General features: G+C 40.0%; 2 protein-coding genes across 2 annotated transcripts; both read left to right on the top strand.

The window, feature by feature from the left end:
• Positions 1-2,670: 2,670 nt before the first annotated feature.
• On the top strand, positions 2,671-5,678 carry LOC139942286 (uncharacterized). The gene is made up of 3 exons (XM_071939095.1): positions 2,671-2,804; positions 2,903-3,320; positions 5,033-5,678. The coding sequence occupies exons 1-2, from the start codon at positions 2,720-2,722 to the stop codon at positions 3,316-3,318; spliced, it is 501 nt and encodes a 166-aa protein (XP_071795196.1). The 5' UTR covers positions 2,671-2,719; the 3' UTR covers positions 3,319-3,320; positions 5,033-5,678.
• A 4,963-nt stretch (positions 5,679-10,641) lies between these two features.
• Positions 10,642-25,691, top strand: LOC139943608 (neuronal acetylcholine receptor subunit alpha-7-like). The gene is made up of 6 exons (XM_071940366.1): positions 10,642-10,702; positions 18,647-18,792; positions 19,550-19,594; positions 19,858-19,967; positions 20,880-21,437; positions 25,505-25,691. Exons 1-6 carry the CDS (start codon positions 10,642-10,644, stop codon positions 25,689-25,691), a joined length of 1,107 nt encoding a protein of 368 aa, XP_071796467.1.
• Positions 25,692-25,985: the final 294 nt, after the last annotated feature.

Below are 25,985 nucleotides of genomic sequence, written 5' to 3'. Positions count from 1 at the left end.
GAGGTGTCTGCCGGGCCCAATGCAGCAAAACTTTCGTCTGGTGATTGATACTTGTATTAAGAATATTGTTATTGGTCATTTCAACTTGGTTTGAAGGTGGTTCCTTTGATGTATAACCCGGGGAGGGTAGGTGTCTGTCGGGCCGCGCCCAATGCAGCAAAACATTGTCTGGCGGCTGATATTGTCTTCTGTTAAGAATTGTGCATTAGGACTATTGGTAATTTCAACTTGGTTTTAGGTTGTTCCTCCGATGTTTTACCCCGGGGGTGGGGGTGTCTGTCAGGCCCAGTGCAGCCAAATAATGAATCAATGGCCACAACTTAAATAGCATACAACTTTCAGCCACAAAGCTGGTGTCGTTATTAAATTACGAGCTCTTAACGTTTGAAAAGAATACCACCACGACGCGCGGTGTCGTTCGGGGGCGGAGCGCCAAAAGGGGGAGATTTTAGCATATTTTAAGAGGCTGTATCTCGGAAACAATATGGAGTATGGATTTAATTTTTAGTTTGTACACTAAATATTTGGGGGAGGGGGTGTCTGTCAGGCCTAATGCAGCAGAACATTGGTCTGGCGGTTGATATTTTTTACTAAGCATGATGTTAATGACCATTTCCACTTGGTTTCATGTGGTACCTAGAATGTTTGATTCAGCCCATTATTTTGCCTCTTTGTTGGGGGTCCACGTGCTACACACAGCGGGGGGTCCCCGGCAGGCATCCATATCTGACTATGTCAGGTTATCCACTAAATGTTCCTGTACTCAAATATTGGTACCTCGTTCCTTTAACCAAAGTGCTCCGGGCTGCCGCTCTTAAATCTTGCTCAGTAGAAACTGGTTACCAACCAAAGATCCATAACATTAACAACTTTGCAACTAGTGCCCACAGTCTGTTTTTGCTTAGCAAACTAAACAGCTTTATGAAATTTTGCCCTGATGGGGACGAGTAAATCTAGCCTGAACATCTGACGCCACACTTTGAGGCTCGTGAATAACACCATTGAGTGGCCTCAGCGTAGGTCAACCCTCGTCCATCTTCACATTTACCTAGATACGTAAAATGCAGATTAAAGCGTCACCTCGGACCAATCCAAACACAACATACTGAATGCTTACGTCACTGCACGTTTATCCAGTGGCATCTCTGGTTCAAGTACCTTTCTTTATCCTTGCGGATAAAGACAGGGGAATCGAGAATGTCCTCATTGTGATCACGCTTATCTGGATCACACTCTTGGTGGCGCACTCTATTCTGAATTCAATGGTTTTGTGTCACAAACAACGGGGCGAGAACATCACCAATTATACACAGCTAGTAATTGTTTTAATGAGTATCTCTAATTTTATATCCATAATTACCTCAGACAGTTTCGCTCTTTCTATTGGTGGAGAGCGCGTCACGTGGGGTGTTTAAACGGTTAATAATGACCAGCTGTTTATAACCGGTTGTTTTCTGAAACTACGCCATAGTCTTGGTGCAAGACGTTTCTCGTTACAGGCGATGCGGGCGCTGTCGGTGAGTTGGCCGCGCTGTGTGTGAAAGGAAATCAAAAACGTTTTGCACCAAGACTATGCGCACGAACGGATCCTAAAACTGTCGTCTCAGTCATAACTATGCAACACACGGACGTACAGAGCTCAATCACGTCGCAAAACGGATAAGTTTTACAGAGTTTCTTTAATACTTTATTACGACTTTTAACCAAAAAGACATTTATGAATGGGAATAAAAGAGTAGTGACCTTTCTTAAACTGCCGTTTAAAACCTTTCAGGGTCGTTGCCGTGCGATCAAGGCCCTCGCATTTGGCTCGGGCCTTTATCACACGGCAACCACCCTGCTGCCGGTTTTAAATGACCGTTTAAGAACTCATCGCTACCCTTTCAGTCCCTTATTTAATACATGATGTATGGCACTATACTACTATTTTAATCCACACGTCAGGATACGGCTGTGACGACATCGAAACCACAATTATTGGCACCGAGATATTGCAGGGTCCACTGTAAGGAGGCACGCTCAGTATAAGCCTTTTTGAGATATGGCGGACGTGATAGGAGCTAGTGTACTGTTTGGTTTGGGTGTACACAGACAGACCTACCCAAACCTTATAGTGTTGTAGCATTGTGTCCGCCATATCTCAAAAAGGCTTATACTGAAGCCTGTGATGAAAAAGAAGACTGCAATTTTGACAGAAAATATCTAGGACACTGCGACCTAGAATCCGTGTGCTTAACCCACATAAGAGTTTTAGAGAAACATGTGCAGCTGGGAGATAAAGGGTATCACCTTTACTTTTCGTTGAATTACCAAAACACGTCACCATTCGTCACCTTTAATTAGGGACCTTGAATGTGAACAAATGAAACGTGGGGGAGGGATGCATAACTCCCAAATGATTTAAATACCGTTTTGAGGCTAAATCGTTGATTGTCATTGATGATTTAATAATATTGAAAATCACATCTTTTCACCTTGTTAGGTGTGAATCTTTCAGATGTTCTATTTATGTTAAAAACGTTCGGTCATCAATAGACATTAGAACCTTCGAAAGGTCATGTTCGACTGAATGAGGAGGCTTAGCCACTGGCAGCAGCGAAATCAAAAGAAAATCGCAAACACAACGGTCCCCACTTGTTGTAGAATTCATTACCCAGCTCACATGTAACCAAGTTTGAATCTGTATATTCACGCGGGTTATCGAGAAGACAACGGGAAAATGGCAAGACTACCCTCAGCCTGGGCGTTGCTCCTGCTTGCCGGAGCCGTGCTTGTTGTATACTCTGACATGGTCAACGGAGACGGTAGGCCCTAGATCAGTTTTTTTTCTTCGTATTTTGTTCTCCTAAATAATCTTGACGATCACCCTAATGACTTAATGTATTTGTCCTTTATATTTCAGTCATACCATACGTTTCATTTCATACTGCCAATTTCGGCTCATCGTGGGGGGCAGCTCCTGGTGTGAAAAATCTGAGGGTTTCCTTCTGGGTCAAAGCAACGGTGTATCAGTCAACTGATCAGGACCTGGCAGGCACCGGCCTGTGGCAGCTCTCACTCTCAGCCAGCAAAACAAATGTTGCATCTGGAGCGCCAGATATCAAACAAAGTTTGTCATCGGCACAGAGTAGCACACCGCTGTCTGGAGGCGTCTTGCACATAAAGACCGACGCTGTTCTGAGCGGAATGGGTGGTTGCGATGGGGACAAGGCCTACGTTTGCTTCGAACTTGCCGATGGGGATAACCCACATCCTTTTTTTAAGCTTGCATCTCCAGTCAGAGGTTGCTTAAAGCTGCCGTTGCAGTGCAAAGAGTAAAGGTAATGTTTAAGGTGTAAATATTAATTATAATTATGGCAAACCATAACAGTTAAAGACACCTTACACTATTGGTAATTGTCAAAGACTAGTCTTCACAGTTGGTGTATCTCAACATTATGCATAAAATAACAAACCTGTGAAAATTTGAGCTCAATCGGAAAATTACTTTCTCGAAAACTACGTCACTTCAGAGGGAGCCGTTTCTTACAATGTTTTATACACCTCTCCCTATTACTCGTTACCAAGTGAGGTTTTATGCTGATAATTATTTTGAGTAATTACCAATAGTGTCCACTGCCTTTAAAGCCATTGGACCCTTTCGGTAAACAGTATTGTCCAAGGCCCACACTTCGTGTATCACAAGTTCTATATCAAATAACAAACCTGTGAAAAATTTGGCTTAATCGGTCATCGGAGTCGGGAGTAAATAACGATAAAACCCACCCTTGTATCCGCGCGTTTCGCCGTGTCATGACATGGATTGTGTTTAAAATAAATCCGTAATTTTCGTTAACGAGAATTGATATTGTTTTACTATTTTCTCAAAAAGTAAAGCATTTCATGGAATAATATTTCAAGAGAAGTATTTCACCACTACCTTCTGTAAACCCTGTAAGTTATTTGTAAATCTGTGAACTTCTTTTTGGGTTTTTTCCTGTACCGAAAGTGTTCAATGGCTTTAAACAATAAAAACCATCGGCACTGTTGGAGGACTCGAGACCGGTCTCCCCTTCGAGACCGGTCTCGAGTCTATTTTTTTGGGTGTAGAATGAGACTCGGACAACGGGGACATGGACCTGAGAGACTCGGACTCCGACAAAAAGGACCTCGGCTACAGAACTCACACGTGGCGATCCGTTATATATAAGAATATCAGTGTTACAATTAAAGCTCGAGTCAATGTGTGCTTCTGTAATTACACCAATAGTGAACCGTTGGATCCGGGTTTTTTTTTTAGCATGTAAAGTGAGTTAAAAGGGAACCTTGCCTTGGATCTGACTAATTGGCAGTATAAAAAGCATTTGTAACCGTTTGTTATAAAATGCATATGGTTGGAAAGATGTTTTAAAAGTAGAATACAATGATCCACACAAGTTTGCCTCGAAATTGCGTAGTTTTCCTTTTGCTTTGCGAACTAACATGGTCGGCCTTTTTTGGCCGACCGTGTTTGTCGACGAGGTAAAAGGAAAGCTGTGCAATTTCGAGGCAGATTCGTGTGGATTATTGTATTCTACTTTTAAAACATGTTTCCAACCATATGCATTTTATAACAAACGGTTACAAACGCTTTTCAAAGACCAACTCGACCGATCCAAGGCAACGTGTTCATTTAAAAGGCACTGGACACTATTTGTAGTTACGTTACTACAAATAATTTTTAACATAAAAACTGACTTGGTAACAAGCAATGGAGAGCTGTTGATAGTATACAACATTGTGAGAAACGGCTCCCTCTGAAGTAACGTATTTGTTTTTAGAAAGAAGTAATTTTGCACTCAAATAAGACTCCAGCTGAAGCCTTTACTATGCATCTGAAAGTACACAAAGTTATTTTTATTTTCATTATTCTCTTGCAATTCGATTTCACGGGATAGCTATTTTCATACATATGTTTGATACATCAAGTGAGAATACAGGTCTTTGATATTTACCAAATGCGTCTATAGTGCTTTTCAAATAAATACATTTACTTAATATTTGTCTTTCACAGGAATCTGTTCCATGGGTGAAAGGTGATACGACTTGTAAAGGAACGTTTGACCATGCTTTGGCGCAACTTATCGATTGAAAAATCACATTATGGATTTTAAATATAACGTAAATTAGCTAATCTCTGGTTATGATGTAAAAGGTGGTCGGGGCTTGATTTCAAACCACAACGATTAAAACTGCTGACGGCCGTGAAAAATCACCCCAATGAAAGTTGTGTTTCTGCTCTCCATTTTGTATCCCCTTCAAAGTCGAGTTATTTAGTATTAGGTTTCCCTTTATCCAAAAGTTATAATCTCATGGTTTTGTTATCATAGCTCCTTCCTTTTGGTTTTATTATAATAAATTATTATTATTTTTTCGTTCAACGTAGGTCTACTCCACTTTAAGTTCAATTGTAAATTTGTTTTTGTTTGTTCCTTTTCTTTTTTTGCTGAAATTATTTCGTTGTGTATTTTGTCAGTGCCATTGTATTTATTTTCAAAACACCGCCTTTTGGCTTCGGTAAAACGCATACATATTGGATACTCCGTATCCATGACATTGTATATTATTTTCATTTCATTATTAATTTGTTGTTATTCAATATTTTTTCTAATCAGTTCTCGACAGTCTTTGACTAAATTTATTTTACTAAAATTGTTGTAATCTTCTCCTCCGTTCACCAATATGGAAATAAATGTTGATTTTAATTGAATTGAATTGAATTGAATTGAATTGAATTAAAGCCATCGGACCCTTTCGGTACAGAAACAAAAAATTAAGTTCACAGATTTACAAATAACGCACAGGGTTTACAGAAGGTAGTGGTGAAAGACTTCTCTTGAAATATTATTCCATGAAATGCTTTACCTTTTGAGAAAACATTAAAACAAACATCAATTCTCGACAGCGAGAATTACGGATTTATAATAATCACATGACATGACACGGCAAAACGTGCGAAAACGAGGGTGGGTTATTTTCTCCCTGCTCCTATGACCGATTGAGCCTAAATTTTCACAGGTTTGTTATTAGTTGTGAAACACGAAGTGTGGGCCTTGGACAATACTGTGTCCAATGGCTTTCATCTTCTCCTCTGTTCACCAATATGGAAATAAATGTTGATTTTAGTTGAATTGAATTAATATATTGAATTGAATTAAAGAGACAGAAGTACTAAATTGAGCACTTATTTATCACGACGATCGTACAGGACTCTTCCTCTGTGCTGTACACAGAAAACAGAAAACAAAATACAAACAAAACGAATAACCAAACTGGACACGCATCAATTTTAAAGACAGTGGACACTATTGGTTATTGTCAAAGACCAGTCTTCTCACTTGGTGTATCTCAACATATGCATAAAAAAACAAACCTTTGAAAATTTGAGCGCGATCGGTCGTCGGAGTTGCGAGATAACTATGAAAGAAAAAACACCTTTGTCACACGAAGTTGTGTGCTCTCAGATGTTTGATTTCGAGACCTCAAATTCTAAACTTGAGGTCTCGAAATCAAATTCGTGGAAAATTACTTCTTTCTCGAAAACTACGTCACTTTAAAGGAAGCCGTTTCTCACAATGTAACACAAACCTCTCCTCTTACTAGTTACCAAGTAAGGTATAATGCTAAATTTTGAGTAACTACCAATAGTGTCCACTGCCTTTAAATTCTAAACACTGTACGCTCTGTAAAATCTTAACAATGTTTATGGAGTGCACTGTTTAGATTGGGTGTGTGCCGATAGATTTTCCCAAATTATTGTCCGAGCAGAATGTTAACTCGCGCATACTGACTGATGCGGTCTGGGCCAAATTTCATGGAGCTGCTTAAAGGCACCTGGAAATACATATATTTTTTCCTTCAAACATTAGAGTATATGTTCCTGAACAATAACATATTTTTTTGAGTAATTGTTTTTGACGATTTATATGTTTAACAAATTAAAAATAGTTGTGTGGGGGGAGACTCCGCCTACCCCTTTTGTGACGTCAATCGAGGAAGACTTTGCCTCGATCGAACATCGAACACAAGTACGTGCAAGTACATTCAAGTCCTGGACGTGAGTTTGTACGTTTGAAAAAGTTTTTTTCTTGCATTTTTCCTACAATGTCAACCAGGTGTATTGCTGCTGGATGCAGCAAAGCAACTAAAGATGGTGTCAGTTTGCCAAGTTGTCCGGTCCGACGTCTTTTCCAGCGTGCGGCAAATACTTCGAGCCGTCGTGCTTCGAGAACCCGGAATACACTACACATTTTGACATGAAGAGAAAAGTTCTTTTCTAAAACATGACGCCATCCCAATAATTTTTCCAGCTAGTGGGGAAGTTGAAGAAGGTACCCGAAAGACGTAACGAACCTAAAGGAGCATTGCCTAACGTGAAAAAAATCAGGTATTGTTTCAACTTTGAGGGCATGTTTTTAGCTTGCGCCAAGCGTCACTATGCTGTGTTGGCACTGCATGCGATTCATCGCGCCTCGATTGACGTCACGAACAGCGCCCTCTCGAGTCGGGCTTTTTTTCCAATTTGTAAATAACATGGAAACTAATTTATGTAAACCTTAGTTAGTTGTTTATTCATATTCCACTCATCAAAACACATATTTTAGTGACAAAAGCTTTATTTTGACAAAATACCACTTCCAGTTGACTTTAAGCACCAAATTTTGCTCAAGCGAACAAATCATTGCTTAATCGTAAAATCAGATTACCGGCCAAATATCCACTCATTTTTATGCTAAGTAAACAGCAGCTAAATACCAGTCACAAGCAATGGATATGGCAGGGAATCTTGTCCTGTAACATGTGTAAAGTAACCAAGCTATTTTCGTGCTTAAGCAAGTTTTGTGTTTAAGCAGCTCAATGAAATTGGCCCCTGGAGCGTGCCTATGCAGTGATAGACTTGGTTAAATTCCCGTTCTCGTGTGGGAGGTGCTAGGCATAATATTACGTCAACTAGCAAGCAAGCCGTAGTGCGCCCTCGCCGTCAAAACGTAACTTGTGGTCTCGAGGCAGGCTGGGGGAATGCAGAGCATCATCTGGCGATACAGAGGAGTGAGACTTGAGTTAAGTCTAATGCAGTGATTTTGAAGACATATTTAGGTGGTGTTTCTCTGACAGAAGTTTATTTTAAGCAATCGTGACGTCAGTTGGGCGGAATGATAATGTTATTATCTTATGAGCACATTGATGACGGCCAACCTGAGTAATCGTAGCATCTGGACCTCAACTAAATGGCAAGTCAAATACACAATTTAGTAAGTACGAAGCCTTTAAACTTGTTGTTATAATTATGAGCCTGCAAATTATTCCTCGTTTCTTTGTCAGCTCTTAAGATACGGCGTGTGTTTTGTGGAGAACGTTAGGTCTAGTTTTTCTTCGTTCGTAAGGTTACGTAATCAAAATGAAAACCGTTCAAAAAACAAGAAACTCCTAAACCATTTGGGCGATTTTAACCACACATTACTTAACCTTGATACCTTCTTTCTTTTAACGGTAGTAAATTGTGGCCAATGGTCGTATAGTAGTCAGTCTTTAAAGGCACTTGACACTATTGGTAATTGTAAAAGACCATTCTGCTCAAAAATGAATATAGTGTGCCGTCGACCAAGGGCGTTTGATTTACTGAAAGGACGGTTTTGCACGGGGCGGACACATTTGCATTATGCAGCAGCGTCCGGGCGAACACGATTGCATATAAAAAAAAAACGTCCGGCGGACATTATTGCATATGCAACAATGTCCTCCGGATAGTATAGAGGACATAATTGCATGCGACACCAGTCGCCCCCCGGAAGCGTATTTTTATCTAGGAAAGACGGACCACTTTATATAAGCGCGTGTTTGATCTTCTCTCATAATATGAGAAAATGTTGAAGTAATTAAAATTCCATATTGAGGGTGTAAGAAGTCGTTTACTAAATGGAAGTACTGAGGCTTCATGGTACATATTCCCATGGGTTTGTTAATTGTTTCGACTATATATAGTTGGATCGCATTATGGCATCATGGAGGAAGTGTATATAAAGCACCTGAAGGTGCCTTGATGTACACGACACACTGATGCGTAGACTATGACACGCAACTCGAGTCAAGTCTTGTAGTTGTTTGTTGAAAAACAAGTCCTGCATGACAATAAAAGGCCTATAAAGTCTGACCCAAATATTTAACCAATTCACAGTTCCATAACAGTGTTTTAGTATGTTTTAGTTTATTAAGCATTTGCCACTTTGCACTAAAATACTCTTCAGAAATGCCTCACTTGATTAAGCAACTTTTCTTTTCTTCTTCTTTTTAGCACGCAATTTTAAATAGGAGTTTGTGATTCTTACATTCAAGACATTGGAGTATTAAAAATCCCTTTGAGAGATTGTAATGTCATCTTTTAGGAAAAACGTTGGCACTCCTTTAGTTGCCAAGATACCCACATAATTATTAACAAACACACCATGGATGATTGATTTGGATTCAAATGGGAAATAATTAGCGACAAAAATTACCTTGACTTCTAATGGTATCATTAGGTTAAAAGGATTCATAAGCATTAATAATACACCAACTTCAGTTTCAATTAGGCTTATTATGAATAATGTATGGTGATACGTTTCTGCGCAGAATAAGAAATGTGGCCCGTATCTTTCTGAAATACTGCCGGGGTTGAAAAATAGCGAGTGAGGCTCCCAAATTCACACTTCGTAACCTGAAAAACCCGATACCAACATCATCATTATCATCATCATCGATTGACTACAACTTTGAGTTTGCATCTAGACATCTCTAGTAGTTTGTGGCGTGTCATGATGGCCTAGCGGTTACACTGCTCAGTGACGGATAAGCCAATACTTTTCATGATTTGTATAATTCAAAGAAAGTGTGCGACCGTGAAGTCAATGCTAGCTTGCAAGGGGCATTATTGATGGATGCGTCTCGACATTGGAGTATCCAGTTGATAACTTGCTAGTAGATTAACAGAAATTCTGATGTAAAAATGTTTATGACTTTGAACGCAATCTTTGGTTTTGTAGGCCCTACGGGTGCTACGCCATTGTCAAGGTCACACATTACGCAAGGATTAAATACACTAGACACTTTTGGTTATTGTCAAAGACCAGTCTTTTCTCTTGGTGAATCTCAACATGTGCACAAAATAACAACCTTTTACAATTATTTTAACTCAATTGGTCGTTTAACTATTAATAATAGTGCGAGATAATAATGGAAGAAAAAAAAAAAACCGTCACACGAAGTTGTGTGCTTTCAGATGCTTGATTTCGAGACCTCAAAATCTAACTTCAAAGTCTTGAAATCAAATTCGTGGAAAAATTAATTCTCTCTCGAAAACTAACGTTACTTCAGAGGGAGCCCTTTCTCAAACTGTTTTCTATTATCAACAGCTCTCCTTTGCTCATTACCAAGTAAGTTTGTATGCTAAAAATTATTTTGATTAATTACCAATAGTGTCCACTGCCTTTAACATGGGAAAAAGCATCAACTCGTAACTGCACTTAATCACTTAATAAGACAGTATATACAGATTCACGTTCGTCATTATGCTACATGCATCATCGCGATATTGCGAATTATTGGCGAGTGGTAACATCACATGGGCAGAGGGAATATAATCTCATCATGGCTAGATGGAATAAATTCAGCTTCTCCGTGGTCCTGTTGGCGTGTAGCTACATGACAGGTGAGTCGGACAAAAGACTTCAGGTTTTCGTCAGTTCTATTTTTATTTATAGAATATAGTACAACCCCATTCTGCGAAACACAAACGAGTGTGCTGGACAAAAGTTTCTTCTTGCTGGCTCGTGTATGATGCTGATGGTGACATGGCAATAATATGCGTCATTTAATAGCGGCATATAAGTCCGGTGCATATTTTTTGGTCAACAATAGTATTTTCCTTAAAACAAAAAAATTCATAGTGTGGAATTCATTTTTTTACTAACATGAATTTCTAGAGGCCGTTTATGAGACACTTCAAGGGAAGGCATATACGCTTGGTAATCACTGACTCTTGAAAAACGGCAATAATAGGGTTTAATGCGTAACGCAGTAAACCGATTTAACACCAGGAAATATGCATAATTATAGTCAGGTTGCACAGGCTGGGCTATAAGCGATTGGGATTGTCAGGGCGCATTCAGACGTGGTTCCATTGTTCTTTTCAACCAACCAAAGCAATGCATTTGGGGAAAGGGTGCTTGTCTTTCTGGGAACCGTCATTGAATATTCTGCCACCGAGGAGTTAAGATAGATTGTATATTTTCGCAAAATTCGGTACCTTCTTGGCAACTCGCTGGAAGTGGGAACCGCATTGAAGAAATCCAAGTGATACCTGATGAGGAGGGCGAAGATGGGCGGCTACAGAGAGTGGTGAAGCCGATGGCTTACTAGCCGGGCCAAATGGGTGAGTCGCTACATTTTCAGACCTAATGCTAGGGCAAGTACAGCCCCAACAGTAACGCTAGTAGGTAACACGAGTACCGTGAATACGGAAAGGTTTCAAACATCTAGTATGTATAAAGGGCCAATAATTGCGAACATCCCACAGATTAATAGTCAGGATATTTCATGGCCTTTACACGTAACTCGGGGTATAACGGAACAACATTCTCAAAGCATGAGTACAGGTACACAAGGACAAGAAAGGGCGGACAATCATAATTTTTCTGGCAGCTTGCCGTTTAGTATGAAAGTTAGTCAGAGCTTGTGTCAGTCAGGCCAATCAGGAATAAGTAAGCCTAGTAGTTTAGTGTACAACTTGGCAAACTCTAGTCAATATTCAGGGTATTCCATACATAACAGGGATGGGGCATGTAGTAGGTTAGGAGGGACATCATCTTCAATAGAACTGGGTGGTGCCCAACTTTCAAATGCAGGGTGCAAAATAAGTACAGTAGGGAGCAGTTGCATGTGGGGGTCCATTGATTGCACAGCGGGCTCTTGAAGCATACTGATGGCGGATAACATGCAGCATATGAATTAACCATCAACTCCCTTTAATCCATTGATATCGGTTTGTAGCGAATTGGGCGAGGGCCTACCGCTAACCTTAAAATTTTTAAGATTATTCATAGCGAGTTTGTGGATTTTGCTGTGATCTTATAAAGAAGAGTGACCCTATAGTAGTACAAATAGCCTACCGCTAACCTTAAAATTTTTAAGATTATTCATAGCGAGTTTGTGGATTTCGCTGTGATCTTATAAAGCAGAGTGACCCTTTAGTAGTACAAATAGCGGTCAAGACACAATAATTCTTGCTGGCTGTAAACGAGGGGGTTTTATAATATGGAAAGATAATAAACACAGGCGTCCAATTACTTCTATACATTACATGGACTTCTGCATTTTTTGACGTATGTAGCAGTGTATTTGCGAGCTCATCTCCATAGAACACATGGAACTATTGAAATAGTGTCAGATCGTACGCACAGAGAGCAGCAGCTCGTCCAATAAGGGGGGATGGCGCACTTTTAGAATGAGGCAGCAATTAACACCAGTTAGATCATGGGCATAATTGACGATGAATTATGGGCATTGCACGTCACAGCACCATGTGTTAATCAAGCTCTAGAACAAAGTGTACATAAAGAATAGAAGGGCAATACCAAGTTTCATTATTACCTTTCGGAATGATTGATCATTATTAGGCACTAAATGGCCAGCTTCCATAAATCAAGGGGTAGCCTAATGCATAATATTAAAATTAAAGACCTTTGCATCTTCTTCCATTTGTACATACGTATCTGGTATTTCATATGTTTAATGAATAGGGTGGTATAGATGGCCTTAGCTTTCGATCCAAACCGGACCTAGTTAAGAGGCATAAAACAAGTACAAACAAATACATATCCATTCATAGAAAAAGAGAGGGGAAATGGATTAAATGAAGAAAGAAGCGGGAAAGAAAGAAGCGGGAAAATAACAGCCAATCAAAACTTTCTATTTCAGAAACAATTGGTGTCTATGAACCAATACGAGTAGAATGGCGAGGACAAAGGAGGTTTCATATGAAAGGATGGATTACTGGACCATAAAAGTGGTAAATGCATTGTTCGTTAACAATGCAGGGAAACATGAAAGGGTAGAATTAGAGAACATTAGAGAAAATTAGAGAAGTTGCATCATGATGCAATTAACAATGGTCAATTAATAGAGAAAAACAAGATCAAAAGTACGATGGTATTAAAAATAGGTATGAGGGACCTGTGGAAAAAAGAAGGGGGGTTACTTACATGAGATAGTTATAGTAACAAATATACAGGACAACTTAAAAAATTAATTTATACTTGAGTTACAGAATATAAACAACATTATAGTTCTCAAGCAGAAGTGAAGTGGGGGTAACGGGAAGTTATTTAACACCAGTGTTTATGTTTAGTCCAAAGGGCTTGACTGTCTTGAGTTGGTGAATCCAGTGTGATTCTCTATGCTTGCAGTTATATTTCATATGTTCATAAATTGCACAAATGGGAGGATCCCACGGGTAGTTTCATTGTTTCTAAGATGAAAGAGGATTGTAGACGCTTGGACCCTCGGCAAGATTCAAGATGTTCCATTACATTTCCAGTGCTGAGCAGTCTGGTTAGTTTTTACCGCCAGTCTGCAAAATATTGAATTATTCGGTTGGGTCCTGAGGCGAATTAGTATAAAGAGTTACACGGTTCAATGGTTTGGCGGGAACATTGAATAGGACTGGGTGCGGTACCCAGGGTAAGGCTTATCTGGCTATGCTATCAATATACACATTAAAGCTTTGTTAATTTAGTCCTTTTTTTGTCGTTATATAGTTTAAGTATCATCGGTAACAGTAGCAGCTACCATAGCTTAGCAGGGAGGTCAGTACTAGCTTGAACCTGAAAGCGTTGATTTGCATAGATCAGGTGTACGTTTCCAATATCGGTTGGTTTTTCGTATCTGGCGGTCAACACAGCACTGATGTCCCATGGCAATGACACATTGTGTCGTAAAAATTTCGGTACAAAATGTAACGAACAATGGAGGCGGGCTAAACCGTAAAGCTTACGTATATGAACAACAAAGGCGCATGATTAAAAATTATCAGTTGATCCGGTTATTCAAGTTACAGGGTGTAATTATTGTCAGTGAAGACGAAAATTCGGTCGTTACAAAAAGTAACAAACATTATAATGTGGGACTAAACGTACAGAGTATGTACATGAGATGAGAAGACGCATGATTAAAAATGATCGAGTGATCCGGTTATTCAAGTTACAGGGTGTAATTATTGGCAGTGAAGATAACAATTCGTAAAGTGGTTACAAAAAGTAACCCATTATAATGTTGGATTAAAATGTAACAGCATACACATGAAATGACAAGATGCATGATTAAAAATAGGTTCAATTACAGGGTGTAAATTTTACAGTGAAGACAAAAATGTTCGATGCAAACGTAGAAGAGTGTGAAGATGAAAAGAGAAGATGAATGATTAAAAAGGAATCAGTTGCTCCGGTTGCAGCATAGCTAACAGACATCTTCATCCGGTTGCAGCAAAGCTTGCAGACATACCATATTTTAACCTATATGACCTTTATTAAAGTAGCATAGTTAATGTTTAAAGCATATGAAGCTCTGCTGTTAAAAGCAGCATTCTTGGTTGCGCTTTTCGGTTATTCTGAGGGTGAGTGAGTTTACAACTCACGATGGCAAATTCCCGGGCGTTGCGTATTGGTGATATTTCCTTTAATCAGGAAGGGAATTTGCAAGTAGCATTTCTATTGACAGGAATGCCAATACTTCACCGTTTGTACATTGAGGGGGGAACCCTATGTCAGCCAGACAAGTTAATCACATCTTAAAGTAGGGATTAAGGCCATCAGGTAAACCCCATACCCTTTTCAGTTCATAGTTGCCGGATATGTTTGGGGTTCGGGAGGAACAAATCAAAAGTATGGGGAGATGGAAGTCTGGAGCACTTGAATCCTACATTAGGTCAGACTTATGTTTTCAATTGTCTAAAAGGGGGTAGCTTGTAGCAAGGTCATAAATAAGCAGTGTAGACAACCGCTTCTTTAATTAGCATATTGCTGTTTAAGATAAATAATCATTTACAAGATTGGTGAATGTTGAGTTGGTTGTTAACAAAATGTGTACAACATTTTCAACTACATACAAGACTTTGACAAGATAAAATATTGGTCAGAACAGATTACCCAGGCTGTTTTTCTTCGAATTTGTTTTTATACAGATGTTTATCGGAGACAGTGTCATTCGCCACAGCAGCGGCACAGTGGTGGTACAGTGACATGGAAAGGCGTGTCTGGGGCACGCCTGGACGGCTGGGACTAGGCTCAGGAGATACGACAAAAGGCGAGGTCCCGACGACAATAGTGTTACATCTAAGGACCAAAGATATCTTGAAGGAAAATTCGGGACAGATAACACATAGGGTAAAAGGGAGCCTAAAGATGTTCATCAATCCGATGCAAGAACGTGGGTACCGGGACAGTATCATTCGCCACAGCAGCGGCACGGTGGAGGTACAGTGACATGGAAAGGCGTGTCTGGGGCACGCCTGGACGGCTGGGACTAGGCTCAGGAGACTCCTGGCAAAAGGCGAGGTCCCGACGACAATAGTGTTACATATAAGGACCAAAGATATCGTGAAGGAAAATTCGGGACAGATAAGACATAGGGTAACAGGGAGCCTAAAGATGTTCATCAATCCGAAGCAAGAACGTGGGTACTGGGACAGTATCATTCGCCACAGCAGCGACACAGTGGTGGTACAGTGACATGGAAAGACTCGTCTGGGGCACGCCTGGACGGCTGGTACTAGGCTCAGGAGATACCTGGCAAAAGGCGAGGTCCCGACGACAATAGTGTTATATCTAGGGACCAAAGATATCTTGAAGGAAAATTCGGGACAGAGTAGACATAGGGTAAAGAGAGCCTAAAGGTAATTAGGAACATCCTACCCAACACACGGTTAATTTGGTCAGACATTTTGTTAAGAGTGAAGTATCAAGGTAAAGTTAAAGGAGGGCACAAAAACGCTGCACTTGGGATTTAAATATGTATGCAAAGAAGATACTTCGGGAGATGCAAAACGCACCTGTTATAAAACACCCCCATCTCATTAACCCTTCCCGGAAGGTGCGTACTGGCAAGACATGATTCATTTGGTTCCATCAAAATTTATCAGACGGGTTGAGGTTCTCCACTTCACACTCGGAGAAAGTTTTGTTAAAAAAAAAATAAAAAAAAAATAAAAAAGGGGGTGTTTGGGCAAATTTTTATATCAAAATTTGCTTTGGCGGTAAGTTTAGGTTGTTCCTATAAACAAGAAGCTAATAGGCATTGTAGCCTGTGAGGAAGTGGTAAATTAATTTATGTGAATTGATATGGATAAATATGGTGGTAATAAAATGATGTGATTGTATATAAAGAAGTAGATTAATTTGGTACCTTCTTGGCAACTCGCTGGAAGTGGAAACCTCATTGACCCGGAGTTTTCTCCAGTCAATGAGTGCATTTATAATTATAATAATTGTAATTAGTCTGGTACCTTCTTTGGTAAATCGCCGAGAAGTGGGAACCTTTGCGGATTGGAAATTTACCGTTCGCAAAGTGAGGAATTGGGACCCTTTGCGAATTGGTCGCAAAGTGTATTATAATGGGAACTGGTTCACTTCTTTATGAGTGTGGATATCACTGGATGGAATTAAATAAAGGGAAATCCCTTATATTAATATGAATTGGCGTTTCACCACCGAATTCAGAGTACGGAATAAATTAACTCTTGGCAGAGTTCACTACAACAACAAATCCTTGTGTCTGTGTATATTTATCAGGTGGTAAAACTTATTTGGTTGAAAATACAATAGCTTTCGGCGGTATAAAGCGTTTTGAAGTGTAAAAATATATCAGTTTTTATGCCCCAAATTTAAATCTGAGAAGCGTTACTACCTGTTTACCTATTTACCTGTAGATTCGGGCTCTGCATAATGAAGGCTAAATGAAGCCTTATAAAACGCCCATCCATATTCACACAAAACTTACTGCAAAAGTACTGAATGCAATGGAAGTAGCAAAGTCAAATGTGAGAGCAGAAGAGAATGAACTTAATATTTCCATATATCCTGTGGTAAACATCCTGCAAAACTGTACATGTCAATGTTTTTGGTAAGATACTCATCAATGCCATTTTTGAAGATGTTAGTTGAATGAGAATGAACAACTGCAGCTGGTAGTTTGTTCCAAACATTACAGACTCTCTGTGTGAAGTTGTTCTGACGAATTCTAGTTGTACGACGTTCCTTGTTTATCTTCAGATCTACAGTAACGTTTTTCCAAGTGTGTGTTCCTCATAGGGATGAGTCTCCATGCGTGGACATATTCGCCTTGGAATTTTTGGCGGTATCTCCAAAACAGGGATCAACTATTAAATTAATATTTTCACACTCAAGTTAGTTTTTTTTGTATAGGCCGACATCAACATTTAGGATTGGAACGATCGAATGGTTCTAAAAATCCAAACGTATAACTTTCCCTTTAAAGCCATTGAAAAAGTTCACACATTTACAAATAACTTACATGGTTTACAGAAGGTAATGGTGAAAGACTTCTCTTGAGATATTATTCCATGAAATGCTTCACTTTTTTAGAAAACATTAAAAGTATATCAATTCTCGATATCGAGAATTACGGATTTATTTTAAACACATGTCATGACACGGCGCAACGTGCGGAAACAAGGGTGGGTTTTCCCGTTATTTTTTTCCGACTCCGATTACAGTGAGCAAAAAAATCACAGGTTTGTTATTTTATATATATAAGTTGTGACACACGATGTGTGGGCCTTGGACAATACTGTTTACCGAAAGTGTCTAATTGCTTTAAAGGCTCTGTACACTGCTCGTTATTACGCAAAATAATTGTTAGCATAAAAACCTATTTGGTAACGACGATGAAGAGCTGTGAGAAACGGCCCCTCTGAAGTACTCGCTAAAATATTTGAATTTAATTTCTGAGGTCTGGATTTGAAGCAACTGAAAGTACACAACTTGTGCAACAAGGGTGTTTTTTCTTCCATTATTCTCTCGCAACTTTTCACAGGTTTGTTATTTTGTGCATTTGTTGGGATACACCAAGTGTAACTTGCCTAATGACCTGTTAAAAAATTCATATGTGTCCCCTTACCGTATTTTTATGTAAGCTCAAGAAACTTGTTGATGTCTAGACTTAATGTGTTTTGGGGGATTTAGGAGACATACGCCTTTTGGAAATAGTTATTTTATTAAAACTTTTATGCTCTCCTGGGCACCCCACTGTCGTTTTACCTTGTTTAAAAAGAAAATATTTTTAATGTGTACATGTGCCTGTTGATGTGTTTGCCCGAACAAATATTATTATTATTAAGAACACTGGTATTTGACAATTACAAATCGTGTTCTGTGGTCGATTTCCTAACTTAGGTCTAGTCCTAGAAGATATACAAAACGTACGGCTAGTCCTAAGTTAGGACGAGTAACTCGTCCTAACTCGAGGTAAGACTAGTCTTAACTCTTTGTGCAAATCCACCCCAGTGCCCATTAAAGATCAGTTCGTAGTTGGTGCTTGTCGTCTTTTACCACTGATGATGAGTTAAACCTCCTTTATGTAGTGACACTTGTCTCCTCGGCATCAGAAAAGAGCGTCGTGACTCACCTTCTCAGCAAATACGGCCCTCGGAACACAAGACCGTTGGTAAACTCCTCAAAGGCAGTTCACGTTGCCATCCGTCTCCTGATTGCTCAAATTGTTGAGTTTGTAAGTCATTACAAATATTTGTCTTCAATTTTAAAACGAACAACAATTGTTACTTATTTTCCACTTTTTCAAGTGCATGTATAGTTTGGGATATACACTCCTTTAGACATCGACCGCAAATATTGTTTTCTTCTTGTACACGTTAGAATTGCCATCCTAAAAAGTTGCCCTGCTGTTTTTTAAGTTTTTTTTAATTGATTTAGAAGCAGAACACAATTCAAAATTGAAAAGCACTACGACAGTGGCAATTTCGTAAAGCAGAACAAATTGTTTCCCGGCCGCAATGACACATTATCGAGCCTTTTCAAATTGGCGGCTAGGACTGTTGTTATGGATGTTGCTACGGACGTCCACTACTTCAATTCATGACGACGGGCGATCCATTTAGCCGCATAGCCGTAGCTAGTCCTGGTGCAAGACGGTTCTCGTTTTCCTTTCACGCACAACGCGGCCAACTCACCAACAGTGCCCACCACATAGGGCGCCCGAGAGACCGCGGGGCGGTGAGTGGGCTAAGTCAGGTTAGTCGATGCGGGCGCTGTTGGTGAGTTGGCCGTGCTGCTGTGCGTTAAAGGGTAACGAGAAACGTCTTGCACCAAGACTAAGCCGTAGCCGACATACATCGCACTTTTACGCGAACCGTAAATTCAAATATTCTGAATAGCAATTGGTGTACAACAAAAGAACACGTCATCGAATGTCGTCTTATTGCACAGTCACACCTTGATTTTCATACTTTGCACATTTCTTTTTGCAGAATGAACCTAAACAGCAGTTGACAGTGAACGGATGGCTAAAGATGGTAAGTTAGAAAATAACAAAAAGTCGTTCACGGTGAAGCTCCGATGTTGACCTTTATCCTTTGCCTTCGTTTCCATAAAGTCATTTCACGATACTACAAACCTCGGCTTATCAAATCGGCCTATCTGTACATACTGTCTTTTCTATGAATGTATGCATTCTGTCTGCAATGCTGTTTTTGACATGTTTTAAAATAAATGTGAATTTAAATGAATATTTTCATTAATATTGCCAGGTGTTATCCTTTTATCCAACTGTGTACAGACATGGAAGGACGAATACCTGGTCTGGAACCCTGACAACTACGATGGAGTTAATGAGATTTTCGTATCAGAATCGGACATCTGGATACCCAAACTCAAGTTGCTCCAAAAGTAAGTAAAAGTTAATCTCGTCAAAAAACAAAGGGTGTAATTGTTCTATTGTGCGTTACTTCTTTTACCAGTTTTCATACAAAATATTTAAATTTTGTGGTTTTGTTTTGGGTTTAGGGTAACATTCAATAAATCGTTCAACCTAAAACATGTTCTGTTTTCTTAAAGACACTTTGGGTATCATGTCGAGCGGTATAAGAGCACCAAACTCATCAAGCTCTGGTGTTTTTGTTCAGCAGAGTGTTGGTTCAAGTTCTGGTCGTGACACTTGTGTCCCTAAAAAAGGACACTTAACTATAATTTTCTTCTATCCACCCATGAGTAATCCAGTACCTCCCTGTGAGGGCAGAAATGGTTCTTGTGATTGGTTTAGCTTAGTAGCACGTTGCACCATTGCACACGCATACTCCCCAGGGAGCTTAGATGGTTTAAAGGAACACGTTGCCTTGGATCGGACGAGTTGGTCTATAAAAAGCGTTTGTTACCGGTTTTTTTTTTTAAATTAAATGCATATGGTTGGAAAGATGTTTTAAAAGTAGAATCAAATGTTCCACACAAGTTTGCCTCCAAATTGCGTGGTTTTCCTTTTACTGTGCGAACTGAGTCAAAAATTTGACTCACATAAGTGGCAGACCGTGTTTGTGAACGAAGTAAAAGGAAAACCACGCAATTTTGAGCAATACTTTAGTGGATCACTGGTTCTACTTTTAAAATATCTTTCTAACCATATGCATTTTATAACAAACGGTTACAAACGCTTTCCAAAGACCAACTCGACGGATCCAAGGCAACGTGTTCCTTTAAGGAATGGATTAAAAGGCCCACAGTGACCGAGGTAAAAATGTTGAAATCGCTTCTGATGGGTATAAAGCGCTATTTACAAATATGTTTATTTCCAATTTTCCTTTCCAGTGTCGCCTTCGAGTTCTTAACAATAGATGAGGTAGAGCTGTGGGTTACCTCAGATGGAACCGTTCAGTGGCACGCACCCATCATGTTTAAAATATACTGCGCTGTGAAAGTCAGCAAGTTCCCGTTCGATGTTCAGCATTGTAAGGCCTCTTTCTTGTCGTTGGTTTACGACTCTGCTAAAATGAATCTCTCCCGTTTCGACAATGATGACGACTCCTATCATCACATATTCAGCAACAATGGGGTGTGGAGTCTCCAGAAGGTCGAGTCGTCTCAAGAATCAATCTATTACATGTGTTGCGAGGCTCCTTTCTCCCGTGTGGTTTACAGGTTGACGTTGAAGAGGGCATCCATGTTCTATGTCTTCAGTATGATTATTCCATCAGTGTTTCTTACGACGATTTCCTTGTTGGTATTTTGCATACCGCCCGAATCCGGGGAGAAGATATCACTTGGTATGACCAACCTTTTAGCCTTCATACTCTTTGAGCAGCTCATATCGGGCGCTATGCCCCCACAAGGCATCGATGTACCCGTAGTCGGTAAGTTCATAGATAGGTTGGTATTGACCCAATTCACCTGACGTCATCATCAACATAATCTTGGATGCGCCATTTTGGTGGTCAACGTCACTGTGCCTTGTTCAGTGAAGTCATGGTGAAGTGCACATTTTAGGCGACGCGGCGTTAACACTAGTCTTGGTTCCAAGACCATTGGTGTTGCGCGGTCACACACAACCAACGTTCCGATTATGCAGAGCAAAAACTGTACACGCTTGTAATGAACGAACGCTAGCGGGCGCTCTGTTTCTCTGATTTCCGGATCTCACCATGTCTGTGCTCACCAAGTCTTGGATATTTGCAAATTGAAGGCGTGGCCAGACTATGTAAATGACTTTTAATGTATGCAATATTCATATCACGTGACGAATTGAAGATGACTATTCAAACTAGATCGAGTCAAAGGTCAATATGATCGGCGCTCTATTTTTATGAATCTTTGCTCAAAGCATAGAGTAAGGACAGAGAGACCTATCAAAGGGAAAACAGTGAAATTTCAAGTATAGACTACCTATTCAGATTATGGATACGTGACGATTTGAAATAGTAAATAATGGTCAAAAATCGAATGTAAGATTAGCATTCAGAGAGTCCGTGTAACCAACGGACGCTTGTATGGCCCCACGGCGTGGAGCAATCGGAACGTAAGCCTTGTGGAATATCACGTACCGCCCATGCCGTGTCTCGTGGGGGTTGAAGGTGTTAAATCCCGGGCGCATGAACTCCCAGCTTGCGGGTGTCGAATCCGTTGTTTCTTATGATCGCAACGTTCCAATTGCTCCATTTTGTTTCATGGCCCCCTAATTTCTTTTTGTTATGAGTTTTCAGGTAATGTTGATGATGTCAAAACGTCACATACCGCATTTTGTTATATTGACAGTGTTATTGTGTGAGTAGCTTAACAAAATTATGAGAATTTTTTATAAAAGGTTGAAATAAAAATAATGATAAAACAAAATTCCTTCAAAGCATAATTTTGTCAAACAAAGTATTATTTTTAATTCTGTGAATGAAGAGCTATTTTTGAGGTAATGATTAAATTGGGCAACTAGTGGAATTTATGACCTGACTATAGTCACCTCAAATAACTGCGACTTCGATATTAGTCGCGAAACTTACTCCCGCTGCCCCAGATGCATCGTGTGACATATTGTTTGCCGAAGGGGCATCTGAAATGATTGAAAGATTGTGTCACTGACGTCTGCATGTGTTTTGTAAACAGTTTCTGTGAATAGTCATGAGCGACAAAAGTGGTTATACCAAGCAGGAATTTGATCACAACTACTTTCATAGTACGTAGTCTTAGCCGCACAATTAACCAAGTGAGTTGAATAGCAGCAGTCGCCACTCGACAAGCAATCAAAATTCACAATTTCCCATGAGTTGTTCCAAAAGATATGGTTACGACTACATTCCAAAAGATATTATATGGTTACGTTCCAAGCTACGCAACTATTCGGCTGCGTTTGCGTTCCAAGATACACTTAAGTCTACGTTCCTTCAAGTTACACTATAACATCAAAAGGTACGTTTTCAAGTCCGAGTCAAGCTACGCTTACGTTCCAAGATACGCAGCTACGTTTACGTTCCAAGATGCTACGCTTACGTTCCAAGATATGCTTACGCTCCAAAAGATATGTCAACGTTCCAAGCTACGCAGCTACTCAGCTGCGCTTACATTCCTAGATCTGCTTATTTTCCTTCAAGTTACGCTATAGTATCAAAAGGTACGCTTTCAATCCCATGTGAGGTTACGCTTACGTTTCAAGATACGCAGCTACATTTACATTTTAAGATATGCTTACACTCCAAAAGATATTGTTTTGTTCCAAGCTGCGCAGCTACTCAGCTACGCTTATTATACACTCCAAGATACGTTTAGGTTACGCTATAATATCAAAAGGTACGCATTCAATCCCGAGTCAAGCTATGCTTACGTTCCAAGATCTGCAGCTACGCTTACGTATCAAAATACGTTCTCTAAAGGGTGCTTTTGAATCCCTCAAGATTTCCTTCCCCCAAGATTAAACAACTTTCACTGTGAGTAACACTACAGGGCCCACCAGTTATCTGTTTGGCAGAAAATACTGTACAAAATTTCTTCACTATCCAAAAATTTAGTTGGGCACTAGCCACAAGTCTACAACATTTCAAATTTAATTAAAAATTGGTTCAGTAACCAGTTTCTGCTAAGCAATACTATTTTGTGCTAAGCAAATTGTTGTGCCAATCTAGGCTTCATGAAATTGGGCCCTGTCACGTCGGGAGCATAACCCCCCGATCGCATTTCAAACTGCATCATGGCAATGCAGAAGTCTGTATCTGGATATTAATAGAAAGGTTTGTGGTGTTACCGCAAACCTTTATTCTATATCGTATTTCCACCATGCAAAGTTTCAAATCCTACTGATCTGGATATTATTATACTCCGATAAAAACGTATACCCACACACACATGCAGAGTATAGCAAAAGTCATGCAACGCATGCATTGTACACTGCATGCACAACACTGATTATTATTCATGAGCCAACCGCTACGCAGCCTCTGATTGGCTCCGCCGGAAAGTCGGGGAGATTTGACGAAAAACAATAAAAAAGTTAAGAACCGTCGTTGCAAATATCCAAGACCATGGTGAGATCTAAATCAGAGAAACAGAGCGCCCGCTAGCGTTCGTACAAGCGTGTACAGTTTTTGCTGTGCATAATCGGAACGTTGGTTGTGTGTGACCAGGCAACACCAATGGTCTTGGAACGAAGACTACGTTAACACGTAAACCATGCCTATTGACCACCAAAATGGTAAGCGTGGCACAGTCTCCGCGTTTTGTGACGTGCGTGCAATAAGGGGTACGGGTCTCACACATAACAATAGGGTGCGTTCGTTTAGCTTCCCTGGGTCGTCCCGGTCTGCCCCCGGTGCGTTCGAATAGCTTTGACGTCATTCCAGGGGCTCACCCGGGTGAGCCCCCAGTGCCCTGCTTGTGGAGTGGGTCACTTGGGGGCTGGCCTTAGGTACATGACGTCACTACAAGAGCGGTGAGTGATCGTGCGTTTAGCTCTCGTCAGGGGCTCACCCGAGTGAGCACCGCGGGGTAGACCCAGAGACCTAATCGAACGCACCCATAAAGAACCCTTAGACGGACAGTAGGTAAGGGGGCGCAAAAACTGTGTGTTTCTCCTTTTCAAACCTTGGGCGGAAGTGAATTTACGTTGAAGTCGCGTTTTTTCCACACTTTTACGCCGTGTCTAACAGTAGTGCCACCACTTCAAAGGGAATTTCGCTTAGTTTGAAATGAGGTTATCACATGTAAATTAGTTTGTAAATAAACAAATGAACTTAAGGAAACCCCACAGAGTAAAACAAAAAATCCATTCAATTATTTCATGTAGGTTTAAAAGGAAAGATTCACGATCTCCTATCGAAATACCAAATGTCTAGAAAGAGACAATATACTTTTTTTTGTTTTTAAGTTGCCCTCTCCAATTAAATGCCTCACTCACCAACCTTAACTAAAGGTTCTTTCTTTTGTCTGTGGTCAATACCATAATATAATTAACATTTGTGTTGTTTTGAGGTATTGTTATAGGGTTTTGAAAACCTGGATGTGCAGCTTAAAGGCAGTGGACACTATTGGTATTACTCAAAATAATTTTCGGCATAAACCTCACTTGATAACGAGTAATGGGGAGAGGTTGATAGTATAAAACATTGTGAGAAAACGGCTCCCTCTGAAGTGACGTAGTTTTCGAGAAAGAAGTAATTTTCCACGAATTTGATTTCGAGACTTCAAGTTTAGAATTTGAGGTCTCGAAATCAAGCATCTGAAAGCACACAACTTCGTGTGACAAGGGTGTTTTTTCTTTCATAGATATCTCGCAACTCCGATAACCAATCGAGCTCAAACTTTCACAGGTTTGTTATTTTATGCAGATGTTGAGATACACCAAGTGAGAAGACTGGATTTTGACAATAACCAATAGTGTCCATTGTCTTAAATGTATTGGTTTATCATGTGACAAATCTTATTTAAAAACTGAAACTGTTTTCGTTTCTTCGGTGTAGTTATGTACCTGTTCTGCATGGTGGCGGTTGGATCCACGTCTATCTTCGCATCAGTATACGTACTACGGCTGTTCCATACATCACACGACAAGCCCTTACCGGAAAGAGTCGTCTGGTTTATGAGGCACGTCTGCCGTCCGCAGAATTCCATCAGGCCGACCTGGCAAGAATTTGCCAAAATTGTTGACAGCCTGATGTTCTGGTTCTTTTTGTTGGTATCTTTTGCTGTCTTATTTTTCACATTTCTAAGCCTTGTTTTTCAAACAACTGATCATGATTCAATCTAACGCCATTCGACAATAAATACATATTCTAGTTTTGAATGTGGGCCAGCCCAGTGATACAAGTTCCACACCTTTGTGGTTAATTTTCAATGTCGTCATTCAAACAAAGTAAAGGTAACTTTTTGGGTAGTTTTAACAAAATAAAAATTATTTGTATTTCTTGATATCCACTCTGTTGATCTATACTGCATTTGGAG

This window comes from Asterias amurensis, chromosome 1, assembly GCF_032118995.1.
Source record: "Asterias amurensis chromosome 1, ASM3211899v1".
Lineage (NCBI taxonomy): Eukaryota > Metazoa > Echinodermata > Asteroidea > Forcipulatida > Asteriidae > Asterias > Asterias amurensis.
This window is presented reverse-complemented; position numbering and strand designations above follow the sequence as displayed.